The 21,252-nt window shown below is 48.4% G+C and overlaps 2 protein-coding genes across 3 annotated transcripts; both read right to left on the bottom strand.

Annotated features, from left to right (window-relative positions):
• Positions 1-4,179: 4,179 nt before the first annotated feature.
• Ddx56 (DEAD-box helicase 56) lies at positions 4,180-13,422 on the bottom strand. 2 transcript variants are annotated; one of them, XM_021176105.2, is made up of 14 exons: positions 13,328-13,422; positions 13,086-13,247; positions 12,485-12,645; positions 12,172-12,342; positions 11,981-12,071; positions 11,193-11,437; positions 10,350-10,469; positions 9,780-9,893; positions 9,595-9,689; positions 8,150-8,223; positions 7,944-8,033; positions 7,069-7,174; positions 4,816-4,889; positions 4,180-4,520 (listed from the first exon to the last, which is right to left on the bottom strand). In XM_021176105.2, the coding sequence occupies exons 1-14, from the start codon at positions 13,385-13,387 to the stop codon at positions 4,443-4,445; spliced, it is 1,641 nt and encodes a 546-aa protein (XP_021031764.1). In that variant the 5' UTR covers positions 13,388-13,422; the 3' UTR covers positions 4,180-4,442. The 2 variants fall into 2 exon arrangements, with proteins under 2 accessions (XP_021031764.1, XP_029339941.1); XM_029484081.1 differs by having other exon boundaries at positions 12,485-12,591.
• A 2,841-nt stretch (positions 13,423-16,263) lies between these two features.
• On the bottom strand, positions 16,264-20,361 carry Tmed4 (transmembrane p24 trafficking protein 4). The gene is made up of 5 exons (XM_021176335.2): positions 20,151-20,361; positions 19,875-19,975; positions 19,586-19,711; positions 19,235-19,381; positions 16,264-17,337 (listed from the first exon to the last, which is right to left on the bottom strand). The coding sequence occupies exons 1-5, from the start codon at positions 20,308-20,310 to the stop codon at positions 17,188-17,190; spliced, it is 684 nt and encodes a 227-aa protein (XP_021031994.1). The 5' UTR covers positions 20,311-20,361; the 3' UTR covers positions 16,264-17,187.
• Between the last annotated feature and the right edge of the window lie 891 nt (positions 20,362-21,252).

Raw genomic sequence — 21,252 nt, 5'->3', positions numbered from 1 at the left:
ATGGTTTGTATATTCTTGGACCAGGAAGTGGCACCATTTGGAGGTGTGGCCTTATTGGAATAGGTATGACCTAGTTGGAGTAGATGTGTCACTATAGATGTGGGCATAAGATCCTCACTCTAGTTGTGTGGAAGTGAGTCTTCCATTAGCAACCTTTGGATGAGATGTAGAACTCTCAGCTCCTCCTGCGCCATGCCTGCTTGGATGCTGCCATGCTCCCACCTTGGTGATAATGGACTGAACCTCTGAACCTGTAAGCCAGCCCCAATTAAACGTTGTTTTTATAAGACTTGCCTTGGTCTTGGTGTCTGTTCACAGCAGTAAAATCCTAACTAAGACATGGGCTAATATCCACTTATCAGTGAGTGCATATCATGTCTATTCTTTTGTGATTGGGTTACCTCACTCAGGATGATATCCTCCAGATCCATCCATTTATCTAAGATGATGAACTCTCAATTCTGAACATCTATGCTCCAAATGCAAGGACATCCACATTCATTAAAGAAACTGCTAAAACTCAAAGCACACATTATACCTCACACAATAATAGTGGGAGACTTCAACATCCCACTCTCATCAATGGACAGATCCTGGAAACAGAAACTAAACAGAGACACAGTGAAACTAACAGAAGTTATTAAACAAATGGATTTAACATATATCTATAGAACATTTCATCCTAAAACAAAAGGATATACCTTCTTCTCAGCACCTCATGGTACCTTCTCCAAAACTGACCATATAATCGGTCACCAAACAGGCCTCAACACATACAAAAAATATTGAAATAATCCCATGCACCCTATCAGATCACCATGGACTAAGGCTGGTCTTCAATAACAACATAAAAAATAGAAAGCCCACATACATGTGGAAGCTGAACAACACTCTACTCAATGATACCTTGGTCAAGGAAGAAATAAAGACAATTAAAGACTTTCAAGAGTTCAATGAAAATGAAGACACAACATACCCAAACTTATGGGACACAATGAAAGCAGTCCTAAGAGGAAAACTCATAGCCCTGAGTGCCTCCAAAAAGAAACTGGAGAAAGCACACACTAGCAGCTTGACAGCACATCTGAAAGCTCTAGAACAAAAGGAAGCAAATTCACCCAAGAGGAGTAGACGGCAGGAAATAATCAAACTCAGGGCTGAAATCAACCAAGAGGAACAAAAAGAACTATAAAAAGAATCAACCAAACTAGGAACTGGTTCTTTGAGAAAATCAACTAGATAGATAAACCCTTAGCCAGACTAACTAGAGGGCACAGGGACAGCATCCTAATTAATAAAATCAGAAATGAAAAGGGAGATATAACAACAGAATCAGAGGGCATTTTCTTAACTAGTGATAGATATGGGAGGGCCCAGCCCACTGTGGGTGAGGCCCTGGCCAGTGGTCCTGGGTGCTCTAAGAAAGCAGTTTGAGCAATCCATAGGGACAAGCTACTAAGCAGCATCCCCCACAGCCTCTGCATCAGCTCCTGTACCCGGGTTCCTGTCCTCACTGCTTTTGATGGTGAACTTTATATGGAACTATGAACAAAAGAAACCCTTTCTCGGGAAGTTGCTTTGGTTATGGTGTTTCCTCGCAGCAATGGTAACCACCCTCAACCCCCAGCCACCTGTGACAGATGGCCCTGCCCCTTGCCAGCTGCAACACTCAGGAGAGCAGGCTCAGGGTCATGCCTGGGCAGCACAGTGGAGCTGGTCCTAGTGGCAGGGGTGTGGATGAGCAGGCCAGAGGGCGTGCGTGCAGGAGAGCTGGCCCTGAAGGGGAAGGCATGTGGGGGTTGGGGCGTGAACCAGCCCCAGAGTGGTAGTTGGCCTAATCCCTCACAGGTTGCACCTTAGAAAGGAAGGGCTAAGTCTTGACCAGGTAGCACAGTGGAGCTGGCTCGAAGGTCATGAGAGCAGGAGAGCTGATCCTGCCTCCTACTGATGATGGCACTGGGCAGCCTAGCTGGAGCAGAGCTGGAGAGCTCACCCTGATGGTGTGGATAAGGGAGAGCCAGCTCAGGACCATGTGAATCCCAGGCCCACCTCAAAAATCGACATCATCAAGCCAGGCGTGGTGGCGCACGCCTTTAATCCCAGCACTCGGGAGGCAGAGGCAGGCGGATTTCTGAGTTAGAGGCCAGCCTGGTCTACAAAGTGAGTTCCAGGACAGCCAGGGCTATACAGAGAAACCCTGTCTCGAAAAACAAAAAACAAAACAAAACAAAAAAAAAAATCGACATCATCTGTGAACTGCCAGGGCTCAAAATGGCCAACCCTGCTGACCCAGAGCCGCAGGATCTCCATGACACACAGGCTAACTGGAAGGACTCAGTATTGTGAGGATCCAGTATTGATGGTGTCACAATAGGCAGAGGCCTCAAACCAGACCAGACCATTGCAGATGTGTGGACAGAGGGCTAAACCATGGGACCCACTGTGACGTTACAACTCCCTCAATGTTTTCTATGCTTTGTTTCATTTTTTGGGGGGGGGCCTGCAAGGGTCGGGGTGACAAGGAGATGGGTGGGACTGGGGTACATGATGAGAAACTTACAAAGAATCAATAACAAGTTTAAGGGTGGTAAGCTCTGCATACTCTCCCTACTTAAGACTCAGAAAACAGGGAACATTTTCTCCACAGCCTAAGTTATCTCATCCCAAAGTGTAGGGCCAGAGTAACGGCAGAACCCCCAAGAACACTAGCTAGCTACTGCAGTAACAACTCGCACAGCTCATCTAGTACTGCTGACCAGGCCAGACTCCAAACCTGACCTTGCCCCACCTGCTGTGTGACCCCATCTTCACTGGGTTGCTTTTGACTTTATTTATGGGGCGTGGGAGCACAAATGCCATTGCAAATATGTGGTCAGAGAACTTGTGAGAATCTCTTCTTTCCTCCCACCATGAGGGTCCTAAGAACTGGCCTTGGTTCACACACCTTACAGGCAAACACCTTTACCTGCTGAGCCACTGTATCAGCCCCACTAAACTACCCCAACGAGGTGGCTCCGGGGCACATGTCCTCACCATGGTAAGGAAAGTGACAGAATCATAGACAGTACCACAGGAACAGAAGGCATGGATCAATATCCACCTCAGTACACCCAACTGTCCAGGGCTGTCAGCAAAGCAGGGTGGCAAAGGCCAGGAATTGCTGTTCTTACATGTGCTGATGCATGCTGTTATGCATGCAGAGGTCTTCCTCTGTTGCTCTCCATCTTAGTTTTTAGGATCCCTGAACCTAGAGCGTCCTGTTTTGTCTACACTGCCTAGCCAGCAAGCCCCTTTTGCACTCCCTCCCTGCATAAAGGCACACAATGGTGTTGGAGATGCAGACTGCCACTCTGCCTTTCCCTGGGTGTGGAGGAAGCACACCCAGGCCCTCACTACTTGCACAGCAAACATTTATCTACAAACCATCTTCCCGGCTCCCAGGGCTGCTCTTCATCTTTTTCTCACTACAACTGAGCACAGGACAGACGACACTGTGGGCTTCGAGGCTCTGAAACACATCTACCAATCTACCTGACAATCCCCGTCTTCCCAGGCTACACATTCCAGCATCCTGGAGACCCTTGGAGTTAAGACACAGAAACCCCAAGCCTCACCCTGTCCCTCCAGCCACACCCCCTGACTAGAACCAAAGCTGCACTTCAGGTTTGACTTCTCTCTTCTACCCCAGCCTGGCCTTCCAATGCCGGATAAGCAAGTGACAAGCAGACAGCCAGAGAGTAACTGGTATACAGGATAGGTAGGAGGATGCTGAGTGAGGATGCAGAGAATCACCTCCTCTGAAGCCCCCCGTAGCCAGTGCTCAGGTTGCGACATTGAGGAGGAGTCTCGTAGGTGTGCATTCCTTATATTACCACTTGTGCTTCTGAAACAAACACACAGACTGTCTTCCATCCAAGAAGGGACGCTAGTTGCCTTGGCTCCCAGGGCTTAGTGATGTTTTCCTCTGAATGTGAACATGCATATGCTGGGGAGATCCAGGGGCTTATGGTCAGGAATGCCCTGACTTAGAAGAATACAAGCCCTTCGGTCTGCTGATCTGGGTCGGTAGAACTGCAGGAACTAGATACAGGGCTCTGGGTCAGTCACAGCCCACCACTGGACTGGCAGAACCAGGACACCTGGCCTTGGCTTGCAGCAGCAGAGCCAGACAACACCACCTTTTCTGTCAACTCTGGAGATTTGGGAAAGCAATCTTTTCCCACATTCCAGAGGGTCACAGCCCGGGGTAGCTGGAATCTTTATTCTGCTAATGGACAAAATGGCAGCCCAGCAGTACCAAGGAGATGGGGTGTCCAAAGCTGCTTCCTCAAAGTACAGTCTGTCCACACACTGAGCACCAGAATTGTGCCCACAAACAGAGCGGAAAGCCCACTCCATCCAGGCCAGGATGCCCAATTCAGTGTCCTCAGGCTCAGGCAACCTCAAGAAGGCTTTGCTGCGGGCTTAGTTTTCTTTCCCCTGTGCTTAAAGTCACGCAGTGGGTTCTGGGCCTTCACCTTCTACAAGAGCAGAAGAGGAAAGTTAGTTTGAGGAATCAGTCAGATGGTCCCAACAGACATGAGCAGTGCTGACACCTGACCAAATCCCTGTGCCACAAGCCAGAACTGTTAGCAGCTGCAGATGTGAGGGAGGCCACTGTGGGCAGACACAGGGCCTTCAGGCTGCTGTGCGAATACCACAAACCCACCCCCCACCCCCCGTTCCTGGGAGACCCATCTCTCCCTCAGTTGCTGAAGATGCAGGGCATGGTGGAAAGGAGCACTGCTTCTATGCCAGGCATCGAGGGAGACGTACCTTAGCCTTCTTAGAGAAGGGCATCTTTCTCCGTTTCTTTCGAGGATGCACAAGGCCACGAAGAGCAGCAGGAACTGGAAGAGATGCTGGGCCTCAGGGATAGCCTCACCCCTACTTCTAACCTTCAGCTACACAGTTCTCTCTATCCCATGAGACCTGGCTTTCAGTGCTGGCCCACTCCCTTCTCAGCATTACCCTGTACAGTTACAGCACAGACTCCAATTCAGTGGTGCACACATTTAATCCCAGTAATCAGGAGGCAGAGGCAGGAGGGTTTGAGTTCAAGGCCAGCCTGGTCTACAGAGTGAGTTCCAGAACAGCCAGAGCTACACAGAGAAACCCTGTCTCAAAAAACCATAAAGTGGGGCTGGAGAGATGGCTCAGCAGTTAAGAGCAATGACTGCTCTTCTGAAGATCCTGAGTTCAAATCCCAGCAACCACATGGTGGTTCACAACCATCTGTAATGGGATCTGGTGCCCTCTTCTGGAGTGTCTGAAAACAGCTACAGTGTATTACATATAATAAATAAATCTTAAAAAACAAAACAACAACAACAAAAACCCCTAAAGTCAGGGTCGGGGGCAGGGGGCTGAAGGGAAGAGTATCCAATACTCAATTATTTGTTATATGTGTACAGACAGAAGATTAAAGTTAGTTCCATAGGCTCCCACTGTCTAAACCATGTCTGTAGTGATTACATTTAATGCAAAGGACACATAACAAGAGAAGCTATGGCATATTCATAGCAGAGTGTGTACACAGCACAGTGAAAGGAAGGGAGGGAGGGAAGAAACGCCTACAAGGATGAGGCATTTAAAAAGAGAGAAGTCAGAGAGTGGGCTCCTTTTGTGCTGCTCCTGAACTGCAAATTCTCTATTACTGCTCCTTCCCTTCCCTCTGTATTCCACCCCAACTTCACAAGATCTTGGGCCCAGCCTCAGAGCACGCACCTCAACAGGATAGGCCACATCTAACATGTCAGACCTTCCCGGGTCTTGCAAACTTCCTGGCTCACTCTTAGTGAGTGACTTTGCTCTTAGTAGGTGCTTTAGGCCAAAGGGAGCCTCCTAGCATTTCTGACACAGACCAAGGGTGGGGTCTTCTCTAGCTCACTATCCCTTAGGAGCCTGCCTGCAGCCCTAGCTCTGGTGTCATCTTTCCTGGGCCCTTTCACACTCACACCTTGTCTGCCCTGGTATGTCTCTCCCATACCTTCCTGTTACCTGTTTTGTTTTGGTTTTTTTTTTTTTTTTTTTTTTTTTTTGGTTTTTCGAGACAGGGTTTCTCTGTGTAGTCGTGGCTGTCCTGGAACTCACTCTGTAGCCCAGGCTGGCCTCGAACTCAGAAATCCGCCTGCCTCTGCCTCCCAAGTGCTGGGATTAAAGGCGTGCGCCACCACGCCCGGCCCTGTTTTGGTTTTTTGAGACAGGGTTTTTCTACATAGCCCTCGTGGCTGTAGAACTCCATCTGTAGACCAGGTTGGCCTCAAACTCACAAAGATCTGCCCGTCTCTGCCTCCTGGTTGTTAGCATTAAAGGCGTGTACCACAACTGCCCAGCCCTTCTATCACTTCCAAAGCAGCAACATCACATTAGCAAACTGACTCCATTATAAGCAGGCAGGGTCAGGAATGATGGAGAGCCCACGCTAACTGGCCAGCCACCGTCTCATCAACTCTTTGTTTATTGTAAGCATGGAAGGCAAGGATACTCACTGCCAAAACTACCCCACACTACACATCCAAAGGGAAAGCCCAGAGCCTTCCTGAGTTGCGAAGGACCAGCTAGCTTGAACAGATACCCTCCCTCCCTCAGCACCGTGTGCCCCCCTCACCTGCTCCTACCCTCAAACCACACTGGTTTCAACTTGGTGCCTGCCAATCTAGAGTATTCCCCAGCACAAGGGTCCTGAGTCCAGGACTCTCCCTCAAATGTGCTCAGCATCTTGAGAACACGGGAAGCCAGTCACTGGCTCATTTTCCTACTCAGCCAGACCCTGGAATATGCCACCAACTCTGCACAACCAGTTCCCTCATCTCCACAATGCAACCCAGTTATGATGAGATAGACGGGTGGAACACATCTGCACGAGCTGGTGCATGGAGCATGGTTGCTCGTGCTCACAAACTCTGAGCTTCCTGGTCTCTAGTGCTCTCACACACAAGCTGTCCCAGCACCAAGCACAGGAGCAGGTGGAAGATGGCCAAGAGTGAGGCTCTGTCCTCCAGTCTCCTGACACTCAGCCACACTCACCCAAATAGTCAGGGACATGGCCCAAATGAGGTTTCACCACTGCCGGGTGCAAGGGCAGATCATGACGAAGTAGTTGAAGGTCTCTGGGGTTGTCCTCAAAGTATGTCTGACAGACAGAGAGCACAAGATTTAAGATGCACAAAAAAAGTGTCACAGTGAAGTAAGTCTGCCTACCACTTTGTTGTTCTTCCTCCTTGACAGCAACAGCCTAGGACAAACCAGGACAGGCTTCTCATGGCTTGCACAGTTGCCCTCTGCTGGCCAAGTAAGGAACGGCATGCTGTAGCACAGCCAGATAATGCTACCTCCAGGAAATCTGTCTACTCTGGAGGCTTTGGAATGTGGTCCCTTCTCACACGCCAGAGTTTCACAATGTGGGGCAGTTAAGAGCCTTTATTCACTCACTGATGCTAGACTACTGAGTCTCCAAAATGGGTACAAGGACATGTCTGTTTACTTCTCTAAGACACAAACATAGGCACTCTCAATCACTTAAGCTTATTATCTTCTTACAGACTGTTCTTCATCAACACCAACAGCCTCTCCACTCTTTTCCATGTCTTTGTAACATCTAGGTATGGCTTATACATTCTAAGAACCCTAGTATGGACCTTGCGGGGCTTCCAAATAATGTTGTAATGATTCTAATAGTATTCCCAATAATGTTGTTTACACATACACTATGTATGCTATTTATAATTAACCGAGTGCACACTGTGAAGTGTGTCTACCACCCTCCCAGCAAAACAGCTGCCTTTCAACTGGTTTCCTGCCTCTCTGTGCCAAAGGCCAGCAAACCATTCAGCTGTCTGCTTCTCACTACTCAGAGCTCATTACTCAGCTGCCCAAAATGATAGCTCAAAGCTAGCTCTCACCTTGAGCTTCTCTGAGTGTAGAAGCTCCTCCTTGATCTCCTTCAGTCTTGCCTCTCGAATGGCCTGCTTGGTCACTGAGCGCATGGCATCCTGTGGGTAGACCAGGGGTGAGACGGCCTTAGACCTGCGTGTTCAGCGATGGGGTATAATCCCTGGGTCACAGCCCACTCCACAACGTCCCTCCTCCCCACCTTTGTCAAGCTTACCCTGCAGCGATAGCGAAAGTTTTCAATCTCCTCCATCTGGAACTGGTATGGAAGCAGGATGGGGGCCTCGCCCTCTGGGGAGAAGGCAGTTGTGAAGGTTGAGGGGAGGGCCCATGTAAGGCCTTCCCCGGCAGCCTCCTGCTCCTCTTCTCTGAAATGACGCTGGACCATGAGACGCTACTCAGCATCACTATCTTTGAGTCTAAAAGCAGCTCCCAAAACACTTAGGTTAGGGGTGTGTGCTTCAGCCCGATGTGCCATCATAGCCTCAGGCTCACAACCCACCACCCATAAGACCCCTCATGATGATGGCTGCTGCCTGCAGACAGGGCACACTTCACCCACTCAAAGCAACTGAGTCCAAACAGAGCAGAGTATCTAATTAACTCCTGACTATGAAGCAGTCAGTGAACATGATAGAATATTACTTTAGTCACTATATGAAAGGACACAGTGTCTGTCACTGGGAAAAATGATAATGGACAGTGGTAGGAGTCTGCCATCACTTCGGATTTCTCAGCATTTTACACAGGGCCTCATTATATAACCCGGGGTGGCCTCCAACTAGCTATGTAACCTGGGCTGACCTAGAACTCTCTTCCCACCTCAGGCTCCAATGCTGGGAGCCTGCTATATATAAGGCTTCCTCCTCTCATTCGTCTTGGATTTAGAAAAAGATTTATTTTACTTTTTTTGTGTTTTGCCTGTATGCACATATGTGTACTGCGTACATGCCTGGTGCCTGCAGATGCCAAGAGGGTGCTAGAGTTACAGATGTCTGTCAACTGTCAAACGGGTGCTAGGAACTAAACCTGAGTCCTCTAAAAGAACAGCAAGTGGGGCTGAAGAGATAGCTCAGAGGTTAAGACTGCTCTTCCAGAGGTCCTGAGTTCAATTCTCAGCACCCACATGGTGGCTCACAACCATCTGTAATGGGATCCAATGCCCTCTTCTGGTGTGTCTGAAGACAGCGACAGTGTACTCACATACATACATACATGCATACATACATACACACATACATACACTCACATACATACGTGCATGCATACATACTCACATACATACATTCATACATACATACAATACATATATTCATACTCACATACATACATTCATACTCACATACAGACATACACACATACATTCATACATACATTTATCTTAAAAACAGGAAAGAGCAGCAAGTGTTCAGCCACAGATCAACCTCTCAAGCCCCATTCTTTGATTTAAAAATAGCAAAAAAAAAAAAAAAAAAAAAAAGTTCTTACTATGTATCCCAGCCTAGCCTCATAAACTGTCAGTCAGCCATCCTGTCTCACCCCCGTGCTCTGCAATGACAGATGTGCAGTACCATACTAGACGCTGGAGTTGCTTGTCAGGTGAGCTGGGAGAAGCCCAGCTCCTAGACTCACAGTCATAGCCCAGATAGCCCAGGCTCTTACCTCCACTCAAAAGGTCCTCAATCTTCCCCAAGGAAGGCTGTTCCGCGGGCAACACAAAGGTCAGAACTATGCCTGGGTTGTTGGCTCGAGCTGTCCTGCAGAGGGAGAAGATCAAGCGTGTATCACTAGCCCGCAGGATTTGTCCTTCCGCACACCCCAGCTTGCCCCACGCCCCATCCTCCTACCTGCCAGCTCGATGGACATAGGCCTCTGCGGTGGGAGGAAGGTCAAAATTGAGGACCGCAGACACGTGGTGGAAGTCTATGCCCCGGGCCACACCTGACTCTGGATCAGAGGCCCTGAAAAAATAACCTGGTATCAGACAGATACTCACCCTCTGAGAATGTGTTCTCACATATATCTCTAAGCCATCTCCTCTAAGCAAAGCTGAAAGACCTCCAAACTGTTGGACATTAGAATCATTCCAGGAGCTGGGGTGTTGGAGGGTGGACTGGAGTTCTGACATGCAGGCAAACCTGTGCCCTGACCTTAGCCCTGGGCAATAGCAGAACATACTGGCCCATAAACCACCTCTGGGACCCTGACACTGTGCTGCACATGTGGGCATCGCCCTCTACTGCCCTACTTGTCTCTATGTCTGCCCAGGAAGCTAAGCAAGGGCCCGTAGGACTGCCAGATATAACCATCGAGAATGTCTGGCAACTCATTCACTCTATGCACTTTGGCTTCAGTCTTACAGAGGCTGAAAACAGTCCTCTTGGGGGAATGATGAGAAAAGAGAACCGTGGACTCACTTGTCTCCTTTGGACCCGCGCCCTCGACGTTTGCCTTTGACTTGGGATCCTAAGATTTCAGCATCTGTCGCTATGACGCAATCATACAAGCCTTGGTTGAACTGTGAGATGATGTGGCACCTGCAATCCAAGGGGAATGATCAGCCTGATCATCCTAACCATCATCCTTCCCTACTCTCTCTTTACCTCCTTTATCATCTTCAGATCTGTGCCTCAGCTTCCTCAGCTGAAAACTACAGCACTGACCTGGAGAGATGGCTCAAGGACTAAATGCACTACTGCTCTCCAGAGGACCCAGTTTCTAGTCCCAGCACCCACATGGCAGCTAATACTCTGTAACTCCAATGTCAGGGGATCCAATACCCTTTATGGCCTCTATATGCATCAGCTACGCACGTGGGACACATAAACCACACAGGCAATAAAACACCTACACTCATAATTTTCCTTCCTTCCTTCCCTTCTTCCTTAATGGAGCAGCAGCTAAGTATTTCAGAGTTGTCATCATACTGAGAGGCAAGCTCCTAGCAAGTGGTTACAGAACAGAAAAGGGATCTAGGTGTATAACTCAGTGGTTGAGTGCTTATCCAGCAAGAACAAGGCTCTGGGCTCAATCCCTCACACTGCAAAGAGATGGGAGGAGAGAAAATATAAGACCAGCTGTGTGAGGCAGCCCCCAAATTTAATCTCAGCACTTAGAAATCTGAGGAGTGCTCTAAGTTCAAGGCTAACTTGGACTACAAATACAGCATAAAACCCATCTCGTAAAAAGGGAAAGAACCAACTGGGTTCTCCTTCCATGTTTCTTCTCAGCTTATCTTTATCACGACAGACACAGCAGACCTGGAGCGCAGTGGGAGTTCTCCGTTGAGCACGCAGGAAGGAATGCTGAACTGTTCCAGGAAAAGACGGAGCCGGTAACCCCTCTCTAGAGTATTGACAAAGAGCAAGGCTTTGCCCCGAATCAGTGACAGCTTGAGCAGGGCATACAGCAGCAAGAACTTGTCTTCTTCTGTCTCACAGACCACCTGAAATTGCTGGAGCTGGTCTGGCCCCGGCAGCTGGGACTCCTGTAACTTGAGGGTAACCTAAGAAGAGGACAGACCTGTGATAAGGAAAGAGAAGTGGTTCTGTGGACACTGCCTCACCAACCAAAGCAACTACATTAGTGCAGGACAGAACGTGTCTTTAAGGGTTTTTGGTGTGTGAGCCACTGCCCCATTCCCCACCCCACCTCAGGGCTGTAACCTAAGAACTCAAAGTACCCTAACTATTGTGGTATTAGAAACAAACTATACATACAGCATCAGTGTACAGCACAAGACAAACATTGGGAGGAGACAGGATCCAGAGTAGAAGGCCTGCACAATGGTTCTGAAGACTGAAATGTACACAAGGAGAACTCTGGTCTTAGAATTTGGCTCCCTTTGAAAACGTAACCCCAAGTGACTTGCAAGCAAAGCACAGTTTGGACTAGGGAAAGCTATAAATATATAATGACTTCAAGTGACTTCCTTTCAGTGATTAGGAATTAGGAAAGACATACCTAACAAAAATCGTCCCTCCGCAAGCGCCTGAGAAGGATCAACAAGTTCGGAGACGTGTGTCTCAGTCCCAGATGCCCCACTCACCGGGTTATGCAGTACCAGCTCCTTCAGAGTCTGTACGTCGTCATTGAAAGTGGCCGACATGAGGAAAGCCTGGTAAATCCGAGGCAAGTGACTGAAACAAAGAACAGGGCTTGATCAGGCTCCACCTATCCCACTCCAGTCCCAAGTCCGGACCCTTGCAGGTCTAGGAGCCACTTCTGTTTCTTCCTTACCAGAGAAGACTCTTGAGTTCATCCTCAAAGCCAAAGGAAAAAAGAAGGTCAGCTTCATCTACCACCAGCAGCTCTAGGGAGTCCCGGAGTTTCAAGCTGTTCTGCTGCAAGTGGCTTAATACTCGGGATGGGGTTCCCACCACCACATCTGGCTTCTCCATCAACACAGCTCTGCAGGTGGCAAGTTTTGGGTGGCAAGGATTTAGCAGCCAGACCCTCACCCTGGCAGACCTGCCCTGCCCTGCCACTCACGGCACCAAAGGCACACATTTGCAATGCGTTCTCCCTTTGGAGGCCTGCAGGTCTCACCCACCTCTGAGAAGCCGAGTCTTCCGCAGCTGAGACATTAGCCACTCGCACGTCCCGAGCACAGTAGGCAGCCAGTTGCTGGATCATGGCCTGGGCCTGCCGTGCCAGCTCCTTGGTAGGAACAAGAACAAGGCCTCTCACAGCCTGCTCCATTACAGGACCTGTCTGTAAGAGCACCAATTCAAGACCGTTCAAAGTACTGGGTCCGCCCAAACAGTCAGAACCATGTACACAATCACCTAGCTGTGTCCTGATAAACTCTTAATTCTGCCCACCTCACAGCACAGGGGGCAGAGCTTTCCCAGGCACTCAAATTTAGAACTTGCTGAAATCACTTAACGTACTACGGAGCTGATGAGCCCCCCTCTAGATAAAAAGTTACTCAAAATTACAACAGGATGGCGGTCGTGGCACCAAGGTCTGGGTTGAGAGCCTAGTAACCTGAACTCCAGCTCAGAGATTAAGCTACAAATTGACCAAGTTCTCTATGGGCCGCCTAACACTACCACAGGACCTATAGGAGGAACCTTGGCACAGTCGGGCACTTCATTCCCTACTCTTTTGGAGCTTCCTGCCTCATACTCACTGCTCCTCTCGCTACCCACCGCCTTCTTGTGGAGAAGCGACTGAAGCATCGGAATAGCATAAGCTGCGGTCTTCCCGGAGCCTGTGCGGGCGCGGGCCAGGAGGTCCTTCCCCTCCAGCGCCAGAGGAATGGCCTTTTCCTGGATCAACGTAGGTCGCGACCAGCCCAAATCGGTGACAGCCTAAGAAGGAAGAGGACGCAGCTCAAGCGGCGCGGAGTGCAGCGGCACACCGGGTAGCAGCTCCACAGCCTACCCCATACCTGCAGGAGCCGGGGATCCAGGCCCATGTGTTCAAAACCCAGCGCTTCTTGGTCCTCCATGGCGTGACTCCACGCTGACAGTGCGCACGCGAAGGGCGGGACAAACCAACAACTAATCAGCTCTGGAAGGTACGTCACTTCCTGGAAGTTCTTTCTCCTCGATGTCCGACGTTGCTACCAATTTGTGCTGGCTCTGCGCAGGAACGTTCCGCAATGCTGACCCTTGAACGCCCTCCGAAATGTGGGTGCCTCTTCTCTGGCGCCCCAGCCTTCCCTGACCCACAGAGTGACATGGGCAGGGCTTTGCTAAGTTATGGTTGGGATCTACCGCGTTTTGGCTAAAGGGAGGCAGCCGCCACTTAGGCACATGCGCAAAGGAATTAGGGTTCTGTGGGTCACCAGAGGCAAATCTCACTGGGCAGAAATCGCGGCACAAGTTGCTAACCTAAGGTAAATGTTAAATCAGGCCTTCAGCTACTATGAAGATTTTCACAAATACTGCCAACACGCGCTACAATCCTTAACAGCTCTTAGAAGAAAAGCCAAGTTGACTCGAACCCTTCCTGGGACCATCTTTCCCAGAAAACCAAAATCAGACTTTGTTACACATGTTAATAAGGCCCATTCTTTCAGAATTCCTTACCAGGGAATGTCCTTAGGACTTTTTCTTCTGTTTTTTTATTTATTTTGTTTTTTTTCAAGACAGGGTTTCTCTGTGTGGCCCTGGCTGTCCTGGAACTCACTCTATAGACGAGGCTGGCTTCAAACTCAGAAATCCGCCTGCCTCTGCCTCCCAAATGCTGAGATTAAAGGCATGTGCCATCACTGCCTGGGGAAGATTGATTGATTGGTTTTTTTGAGACATGGCCTCATTATGTAGTGGCTGGCCTGGAACTTGGTAGGTAGACCAGACTGGTTTGACTTAGCCTCCCTAGTGCTGGAATTAAAGGCGTGCACTACCACCCTTCCTTGGGACCTCTTAAAACACCTAAAGCCAAAAAAGTGTCAGTGGACCTTAGGCCCATTTCTTCTGGGCGCTGCCCCTCTTCCCCAATCACTTTCTTTACAAGAGACCTTAAAAGAACTCTGCTCCCTCCCGCGCAGTTACATCTTTCCTTCACCTTGCCACTCTAATAAAACAGCTTGCCTGAATGTCACCATGTCTGGTCTCCTAAAGCTAAAAGTTTGTTATTAAGCCATTCTGATAACTATTGTTAGGGCAATAATAGAAAAGAGATTGGTGGGGACTAAAAACATTTACCAACAGGGTCTTATAGTGACCACCTATTAAGAAAGGGAAAGTCCTCCTGACAACAGGAGTGGCTGAGCTGAAGGAAAGACCAATAAAAGGGGTCATTAAGTGGGCAACCGGATCAATGTAGAGCACTTCCCTAGCAAGCATGATGCCTTAGAGTCTCAATCAGCAGCAAAGGAGAGGAAAAGGGGGAGACTTAAGGTGGGGCTAGAAGCCTAACTGCAAAAAGCTGGACTCTGGCACCTGTGACTGCAGTGAGCTCAAACTGATGATCTAGATCAGTGCTTCTCAACCTTCCCAATGCTGCTACCCTTTAATACAGTTCCTCACACTGAAGTGACCCCATCCATAACATCATTTTTGCTAGTTCACAACTGTAATTTTGCTACTCTTATGAATCATGATGTAAATGTGTCTTTTCTGCTGGTCTTAGGTGGACCCTGTGAAAGGGTTATTTGACGCCTAAAGGGGTCATGGCCTACAAGTTGAGAACTGATCTAGACTAACTCCCTACTTTAAAGTTATCTGGTCAGCAATCTTGGCCATGTTGAATGGCATTCACAAGTTTCAGGAGTTAGGATGGAGATACCTTTGGGGCAGTCAGTTTCCTACCTACCATATCCCTCACATACACAACTGCATCTGGCCATAATTGAATGCTGCCAGAAATCTGTTTGTTTCCAAGGTGGGGATAGGGGGTGCGGTGGAAAGGGATCAACAGGAAAGAAACTTGCTTGTTCAGAGCTTGGTGCTCCAATGTGTTTATTGTGGACAAATCCATCGATGCCTGGCCTGGCCTTTTCTAGCCTCTCACTCTCTCAGGTCCAGTCTACTTTGCTGGCTAGAATTCTTGAGACATCAGAACAGAAAAGTGTCTCTTCTCAAGAGCCTCATGTTGCTGGGCAGTGATGACACACGCCTTTAATCCCAGCACTTTAGAGGCAGAGGCAGGTGGATTTCTGTGAGTTCAAGGCCAGACTGGTTTACACCAAAGCTATAATAAATACCTTGTCTCAATAACCTAAAAACAAAATAATTCTGACATCTAACTTCTAATACTAACTTTAACCTGAAGAAAACTACAAAGGTATTTTAAGTACCTGAGGAAGTTTTCCAGTGGTTAAGTTAATTTCCATCCAGAATAAAAATAGGAGGGATATATAGAATCTTTTTTTCACTTTTTTGCCTTCCTCTTTACAAACTAAAAAAAAATAAAAATAAAAAAAATTGCATATACTCCAAGTGTAAAATATGTTTGCATATATGGTAGAGTACCTACACACAAAAAATTAAAAAAAAACAAAAACAAATGGAGAGTTTAGTTCTATAAGTCAGAAAAAGAAATTTAATAAATATTCCAAATAAATATATAATAAAATTATGAAATAAAATATCATGAAGGGGCAACTAATTGCATGAGGCTCGTACAGAAGAGGGCGACCGACTGAAGCTCAGTCAGAGCGGTTTACTGTTCAGGAGCCAACACCAACCTGTTGTTGTTGTTGTTGTTGTTGGTCCTTTGCAGTATCTTACCGATGAGGGTGACTTAGCACGAATGCCCACTCAAGTCCACTCCAGGTTTTCTCCAAAGGTAGGCAGTCAAGGCGGCAAGCTTCTTTCCCCCACCCCACAACCTTTTTTTGGCCTCACCTCTACCCACAATCTATTATTTCACATCAAACACAGTTAACTATGTTTTATTTCATTGGGAAAAACTTTGCATAAAGAACCAAACTCCGGTTCCCTTGAAGGAAATATTTACCAGGTGCGGCGCCTGCCTCTTTCATCACAACATTTGGTAGGCGTACACACGGTGGGTCTGAGGCTAGGCTAGTCTACATACGGAGTTCCAACAAAAAAACGAACCTTCAAACTTGAGGATCTGCCACCCTCTCCTGACACTGTGAGCCTGTGGGAACGGACTCACAAGGATTCCAGAGAACTCTTGTTGGCCGTCTGACAGGGAGCTGCTGTCTGGCCCCAGAGTGCCGAAATCACTGCATGGAAGTTATTAAAACTGTGAATGAGTAGAATGGATAAGGTCTGGACTGGTGGTTTTCGCTAGTTACAGGCAGTGATGATGATTCAATCAGGAAGGAAAATATATAATTTATCCAAAAATAGTTCTAAAATATAGAAAAACATCTCACTCCTTCAGGGCCCCGAACTGCCCTTATTTACATTCACAAAGCCATTGGGAGAACTCGGGACTGACCCAGGACCGTTGAGGCAAGGCCTCCTCCTCCACAGGCATGCCAGCTGCTTACTCAACAAGCAACAAACAGAAAACACAAGTGCATTTGGTCATCTCTTCAAAAACGGAGGAGGCAAAAGAAAGGACTTGACCTTGGGTTAATTCCAACTTCTCCCAAACCCTAAGGCAGATCTTGAAGGCTTAGACCAACGTCTGCTTCTTGGAGAACCAGGGTCACAGGTAGCTGGTCTGAGTGGTTTAGTGCCATGACGCCAGTGCCATGACGCCAGTGTGACACCAGTGACACACAGTTTTTTCATCTCTCCTCCTCAAACTCCAGGTGAATGAGGGGCTGGGTGGGGAAATTACCAAATAATTGAGGTAAAAGGGGAAGGTTATAGGGCAAGATCCCTACACTAGCTTCTTGGCCTCAAAGAAGCTCTTGAGGTGACGCATCTGCCAGATGCCAGTGAGGATGAGGATGACAGTCTGGGCGATGGACCAGCACAGGACCCTCTGGTTGGTGCTCTCACTGGTCAGACGGAAGCGCTCTTCACGATACTGCATGGGACAGTGAACAAAGAATTAGAATGGGTAGGAAAACAGAACCTGCTATTATAAGGCCCTCCATTGGTGTGACCGCACAACTTCAGACCAAACGCCTCAGGAATACTACCTGTAATTCCATGCAGAGGCTAGTCCTTCCACTGAGACTGCCCCCAGGAAGGAAAGTAACATTCTCTACAACCATTTCTGTTCCGAATGAAATCATGCTTTCTCCACTAAGAGGCCATGGAAAACAAGCAAGCAATGGGTATTACTAAATTGTACACTGTCCTCTCTAAACTGGATCATACAATTTAGAAATAACTACCCAAAACAAGATGAGGTCTATACATAAAACAGACTATTATTCAATCTTAAAAGGAGAATTCTATAGGTAGTGGTGCACACCTTTAATTCCAGCACTCAGGAGGCAGAGGAAAGCCAATCTCTGAATTCCAGGCCAGGCTGGTCTACAGAACAAGTTCCATGACAGTCAAGGCTACACAAAGAAACCCTGTCTTAAGGACTGGGAGAGACAGTGATAGTTCTACAGGATGGAAAGATAACTCAGTGTTTAAGAGCTCCTACTTCTCTTGTAGAGGAGCTGAGGTCACTGCTCAGCACCCATGTCAGGTAGCTGGAAACCATCTGTAACTCGAGCTCTGAAGCCCTCTTCTGAGCTCACAGGACACATGCACACACACGTGCACACATCCAAACACAGATGCACATCCTCAATAAGAAGACAATATTTAAAGGGGTTGGGCATGATGGGGTTCAGAGCCCTTATCCAGCACGTGTGATGACCTAGGTTCAGGGCATGATGGGGTTCAGAGCCCTTATCCAGCACGTGTGATGACCTAGGTTCAACTTCTAGCACTGCGAAAATAAATAAATATAAAAAACAGGAGTTCTGACAAATTACAAGGCAGATAAACCCTGGGCACATTGTGCTAAATGAACTAAGACAGACACAAAAGGATTCTACGTTGCTGAGTTAGTGATCAAGACCATAGGCAAGCCGGGAGGGGTAGCGCACGCCTTTAATCCCACCACTTGGGAGGCAGAGGCCGGCAGATTTCTGAGTTCAAGGCCAGCCTGGTCTACAAAGTGAGTTCCAGGACAGCCAGGGCTATACAGAGAAACCCTGTCTCGAAAAACAAACAAACAAACAAACAAAAAAAGACCAAGACTATAGGCAAAAAGTAGAACTGCAGCAGAACATGGGAAACGGGGAGTTGGTGTTTACCGAGAATCAGGATCACAGACGTCCAAGCTAAGCAAGCATCCAAACCTCAGCAAGGGAAGGGGAGTGCTCAATGGGGTCAGAGTTTCTGGGAAGGGAAAAGTGATGCAGATGGACAGCAGTGATGGGGGCAACGGGACACGAATCTACGCAATGCCACAGCTCTGTACGCTCACACATAGTTAAAATGTTACGTTTTATATGTATTTCATAACAAACAAACAGAAAAAAAATATTACATGGTCTACAGCCACACCATCCTGAACACCTGAGATCTGATCTCAGAAGCTAAGCAGAGCCAGGACTGGTTCGTACTTGGATGGGAGACCACCTGGAAATAGTGAGTGGTGTAGGCTTTTAGAACTTATATACATATATATGTATTTATTTATAACATAGTCATTATAAGAAATATAATACATTTTATATACGTATATATAATACAGACACGCACATGACTGGAGGTGTGGCTCAATGGTAGAGAGCTTGCCCAACATTCAACCCTGGCACTGTAGACATATACAGAAATCAAGGAAAGAAAACCAAAACCAAACCTCACCTATGTAGCCTGGTAACTCCCACACTCCCGAGTAGAGAAGTCCCCAGCAGCCACGTTGTACAGTGGGTTTAAAGGTCAATTACAGCCTCCGAGTGCAAGTCCCTTACCCTCTGATAATCCTGCTCCTTCTGGATCTGCTCCACCTGATCAAGCAACTGGCGAGCTCGAAGCTGTAGCTCTGTTAACTTATCCTTAGCAGCGATCTCGGGGTAGTTGTTGGCATGCTCTCCAACCTGGATGTCCAAGTGTACACGCTACAAGGAAACAGGATGAATGACGGGGTGCCACCCACCGTCGGTTACTGCTATGGAGTCTCTGGCTGAATGAGGAAGAAGGACATCCAGTTCTAACTGTAACCACTTGCTCCCCCCAGAAAGGCAAAATTAAAAGAAAAAAGAAAAGACTGCAATAAATCAACCTTGGTATCAAGTGAGAAACTCTAAGGCTGAGCCTCTTACCAGTTTGCCTCCAGCGAAGAGCGCCATTCTGGTGGAGTTGGAGTGCAGACAAATCTGATGGTCACCGGGTGTGTGGGACGTGAACGTGAAACGGCCCTCGGAGCCGTATTGCCGGGACAGTACAACCTGCAACACGCATCAAGCCCCAATTTTACAACGATCTCTTAAAATGCGGGACCTGGTACCTGGGGACTTTCTCAGGACCACGGCGGTATTTTCCATCCCATAAAGACATTAACGGACAGCTGGCGCCGGCTAGAACCGTTTTAGCGAGGTGGTGGGGGTTTACCTTGCCGTCCGGGTCCTTCACCTCTACATGCATGCCCAGGCCGGGGGTCGATGGCAGGAACACCTCTTTCTGTTTGTCCCACATCTGAGTTCGATAGTTGCCTGTAGAGTAGACACACAGTCACAACCTAGCCCCCAGCAAGTGACCCCAGGGCACTGGGCAGGGGAGCTGGTGCCCTCAAGGCACCCTCAGGATGGGGTCGAGCTGACAGGGAAGGAGGAGTGCTTCCAAGGGCCAGCTGAAAACAAAGGGCCTCTCCACCCTCAGCCCCCTGACCGATGACCATGGTCTCGTCGGGTATTTCCTCGATGAAGCAGCGCTTCTCAGTCTCGCCGATGTGGAAATAGAGCCCACGGGCACCCGCAGCACACACAGTAAGCACCAGCAGCCCAAATCGCACCATCCCCTGCAGCGGTTCGACCCCAACACCTGCCATTGCGCTTCAACCTTGCACATGCGCACACTTGCGCACTGCTCAGCGTTTGCGCACCCGCTTGGAAACGGAACACGCGCCTGCGCAGTGTCGCAGTCCCTCAGCTCCCTTAGGAAGCCCGGTCCACTGTACACCCGACCCCAAGTTTGCACTCCTCTGCGCCCGAGCGCCCCCTAGCGTAAGCTAGCCTTACAGAGAGAAAAAGCCGGCCCAATGAAGCTGCCCAGGGCTTCTGTCCCTTGTCTTTAGGCTTGATTGCCCTTGTTAGGCACCTCTCTGAGCCTGCGCTCTGTGTAAGGAGAAGCAAGCATACTTTTCGGTGAAGGGTGCTAGGCGACTTGAGATGGTTAACCTGAACAGCATGAGTTCTTCTGGTCCCCAGCACCTGAAGTAAAATAAACCTTTCTTTTGAGCACCCTACAGAAGAGAACACATTGTGTCATTTCACAACTGCAGGACTTATTGAGTCACAATAAATTCCCAGGAAGCTTAGTTTACACAGCCTCCTGAGCAGTGTGTTATCACACCTGATGCTGCTGGGTGCTGAGGATGGAGCTTCCTGCAAGCTGGCCAAGCACTCTACCAACTGAGCTACCGCCAACTGAAACAGGTTCTTTTATCCAGTTTTAATTACTATCCTTCAGGTCATACATTATATATCATATAGTGGTTATGTCTATGTGTATGACCTAGCATTGACTGTCAACTTGACACAACAGGGAAGAGGGAACCTCAACTGAGGACTGGCCTCCATTGGACTAGCTTGTGAGCTTGTCTATGGGGCATTTTCTTGGTTGTTAGTTGATAGAGGGCCTAACCCACTATGGGTGGTAGCATCCCTGGGCAGATGGTCCTGGGTTGTATAGTAAAAGTAGTTGAGCAAGCCAGAGGCAAGCCAGTAGGCAGCACTTCTCCATAGCTGCTGCTCCAGTTTCTGCCTCCACA

The sequence above is a fragment of the Mus caroli genome, unplaced genomic scaffold, assembly GCF_978045245.1.
Source record: "Mus caroli unplaced genomic scaffold, Mus_caroli_1 scaffold_13, whole genome shotgun sequence".
NCBI classification, from domain to species: domain Eukaryota; kingdom Metazoa; phylum Chordata; class Mammalia; order Rodentia; family Muridae; genus Mus; species Mus caroli.
This window is presented reverse-complemented; position numbering and strand designations above follow the sequence as displayed.

What these genes read in the sequence shown, in the direction of transcription:
- Ddx56 (XM_021176105.2), bottom strand. Translation starts at nt 13,387, where the DNA reads ATGGAGGACCAAGAAGCGCTGGGTTTTGAACACATGGGCCTGGATCCC. An exon ending in TATGTCCATCGAGCTGGCAG is followed by an intron (nt 9,690 to 9,779) that starts GTAGGAGGATGG and finishes CTCCCTCTGCAG; the next exon opens with GACAGCTCGAGCCAACAACC. An exon ending in CCATGTCCCTGACTATTTGG is followed by an intron (nt 4,890 to 7,068) that starts GTGAGTGTGGCT and finishes CATCTCTTCCAG; the next exon opens with TTCCTGCTGCTCTTCGTGGC.
- Tmed4 (XM_021176335.2), bottom strand. Translation starts at nt 20,310, where the DNA reads ATGGCAGGTGTTGGGGTCGAACCGCTGCAGGGGATGGTGCGATTTGGG. An exon ending in TGAAGGACCCGGACGGCAAG is followed by an intron (nt 19,712 to 19,874) that starts GTAAACCCCCAC and finishes TGCGTGTTGCAG; the next exon opens with GTTGTACTGTCCCGGCAATA. An exon ending in TCTTCGCTGGAGGCAAACTG is followed by an intron (nt 19,382 to 19,585) that starts GTAAGAGGCTCA and finishes GTTTCCTTGTAG; the next exon opens with CGTGTACACTTGGACATCCA.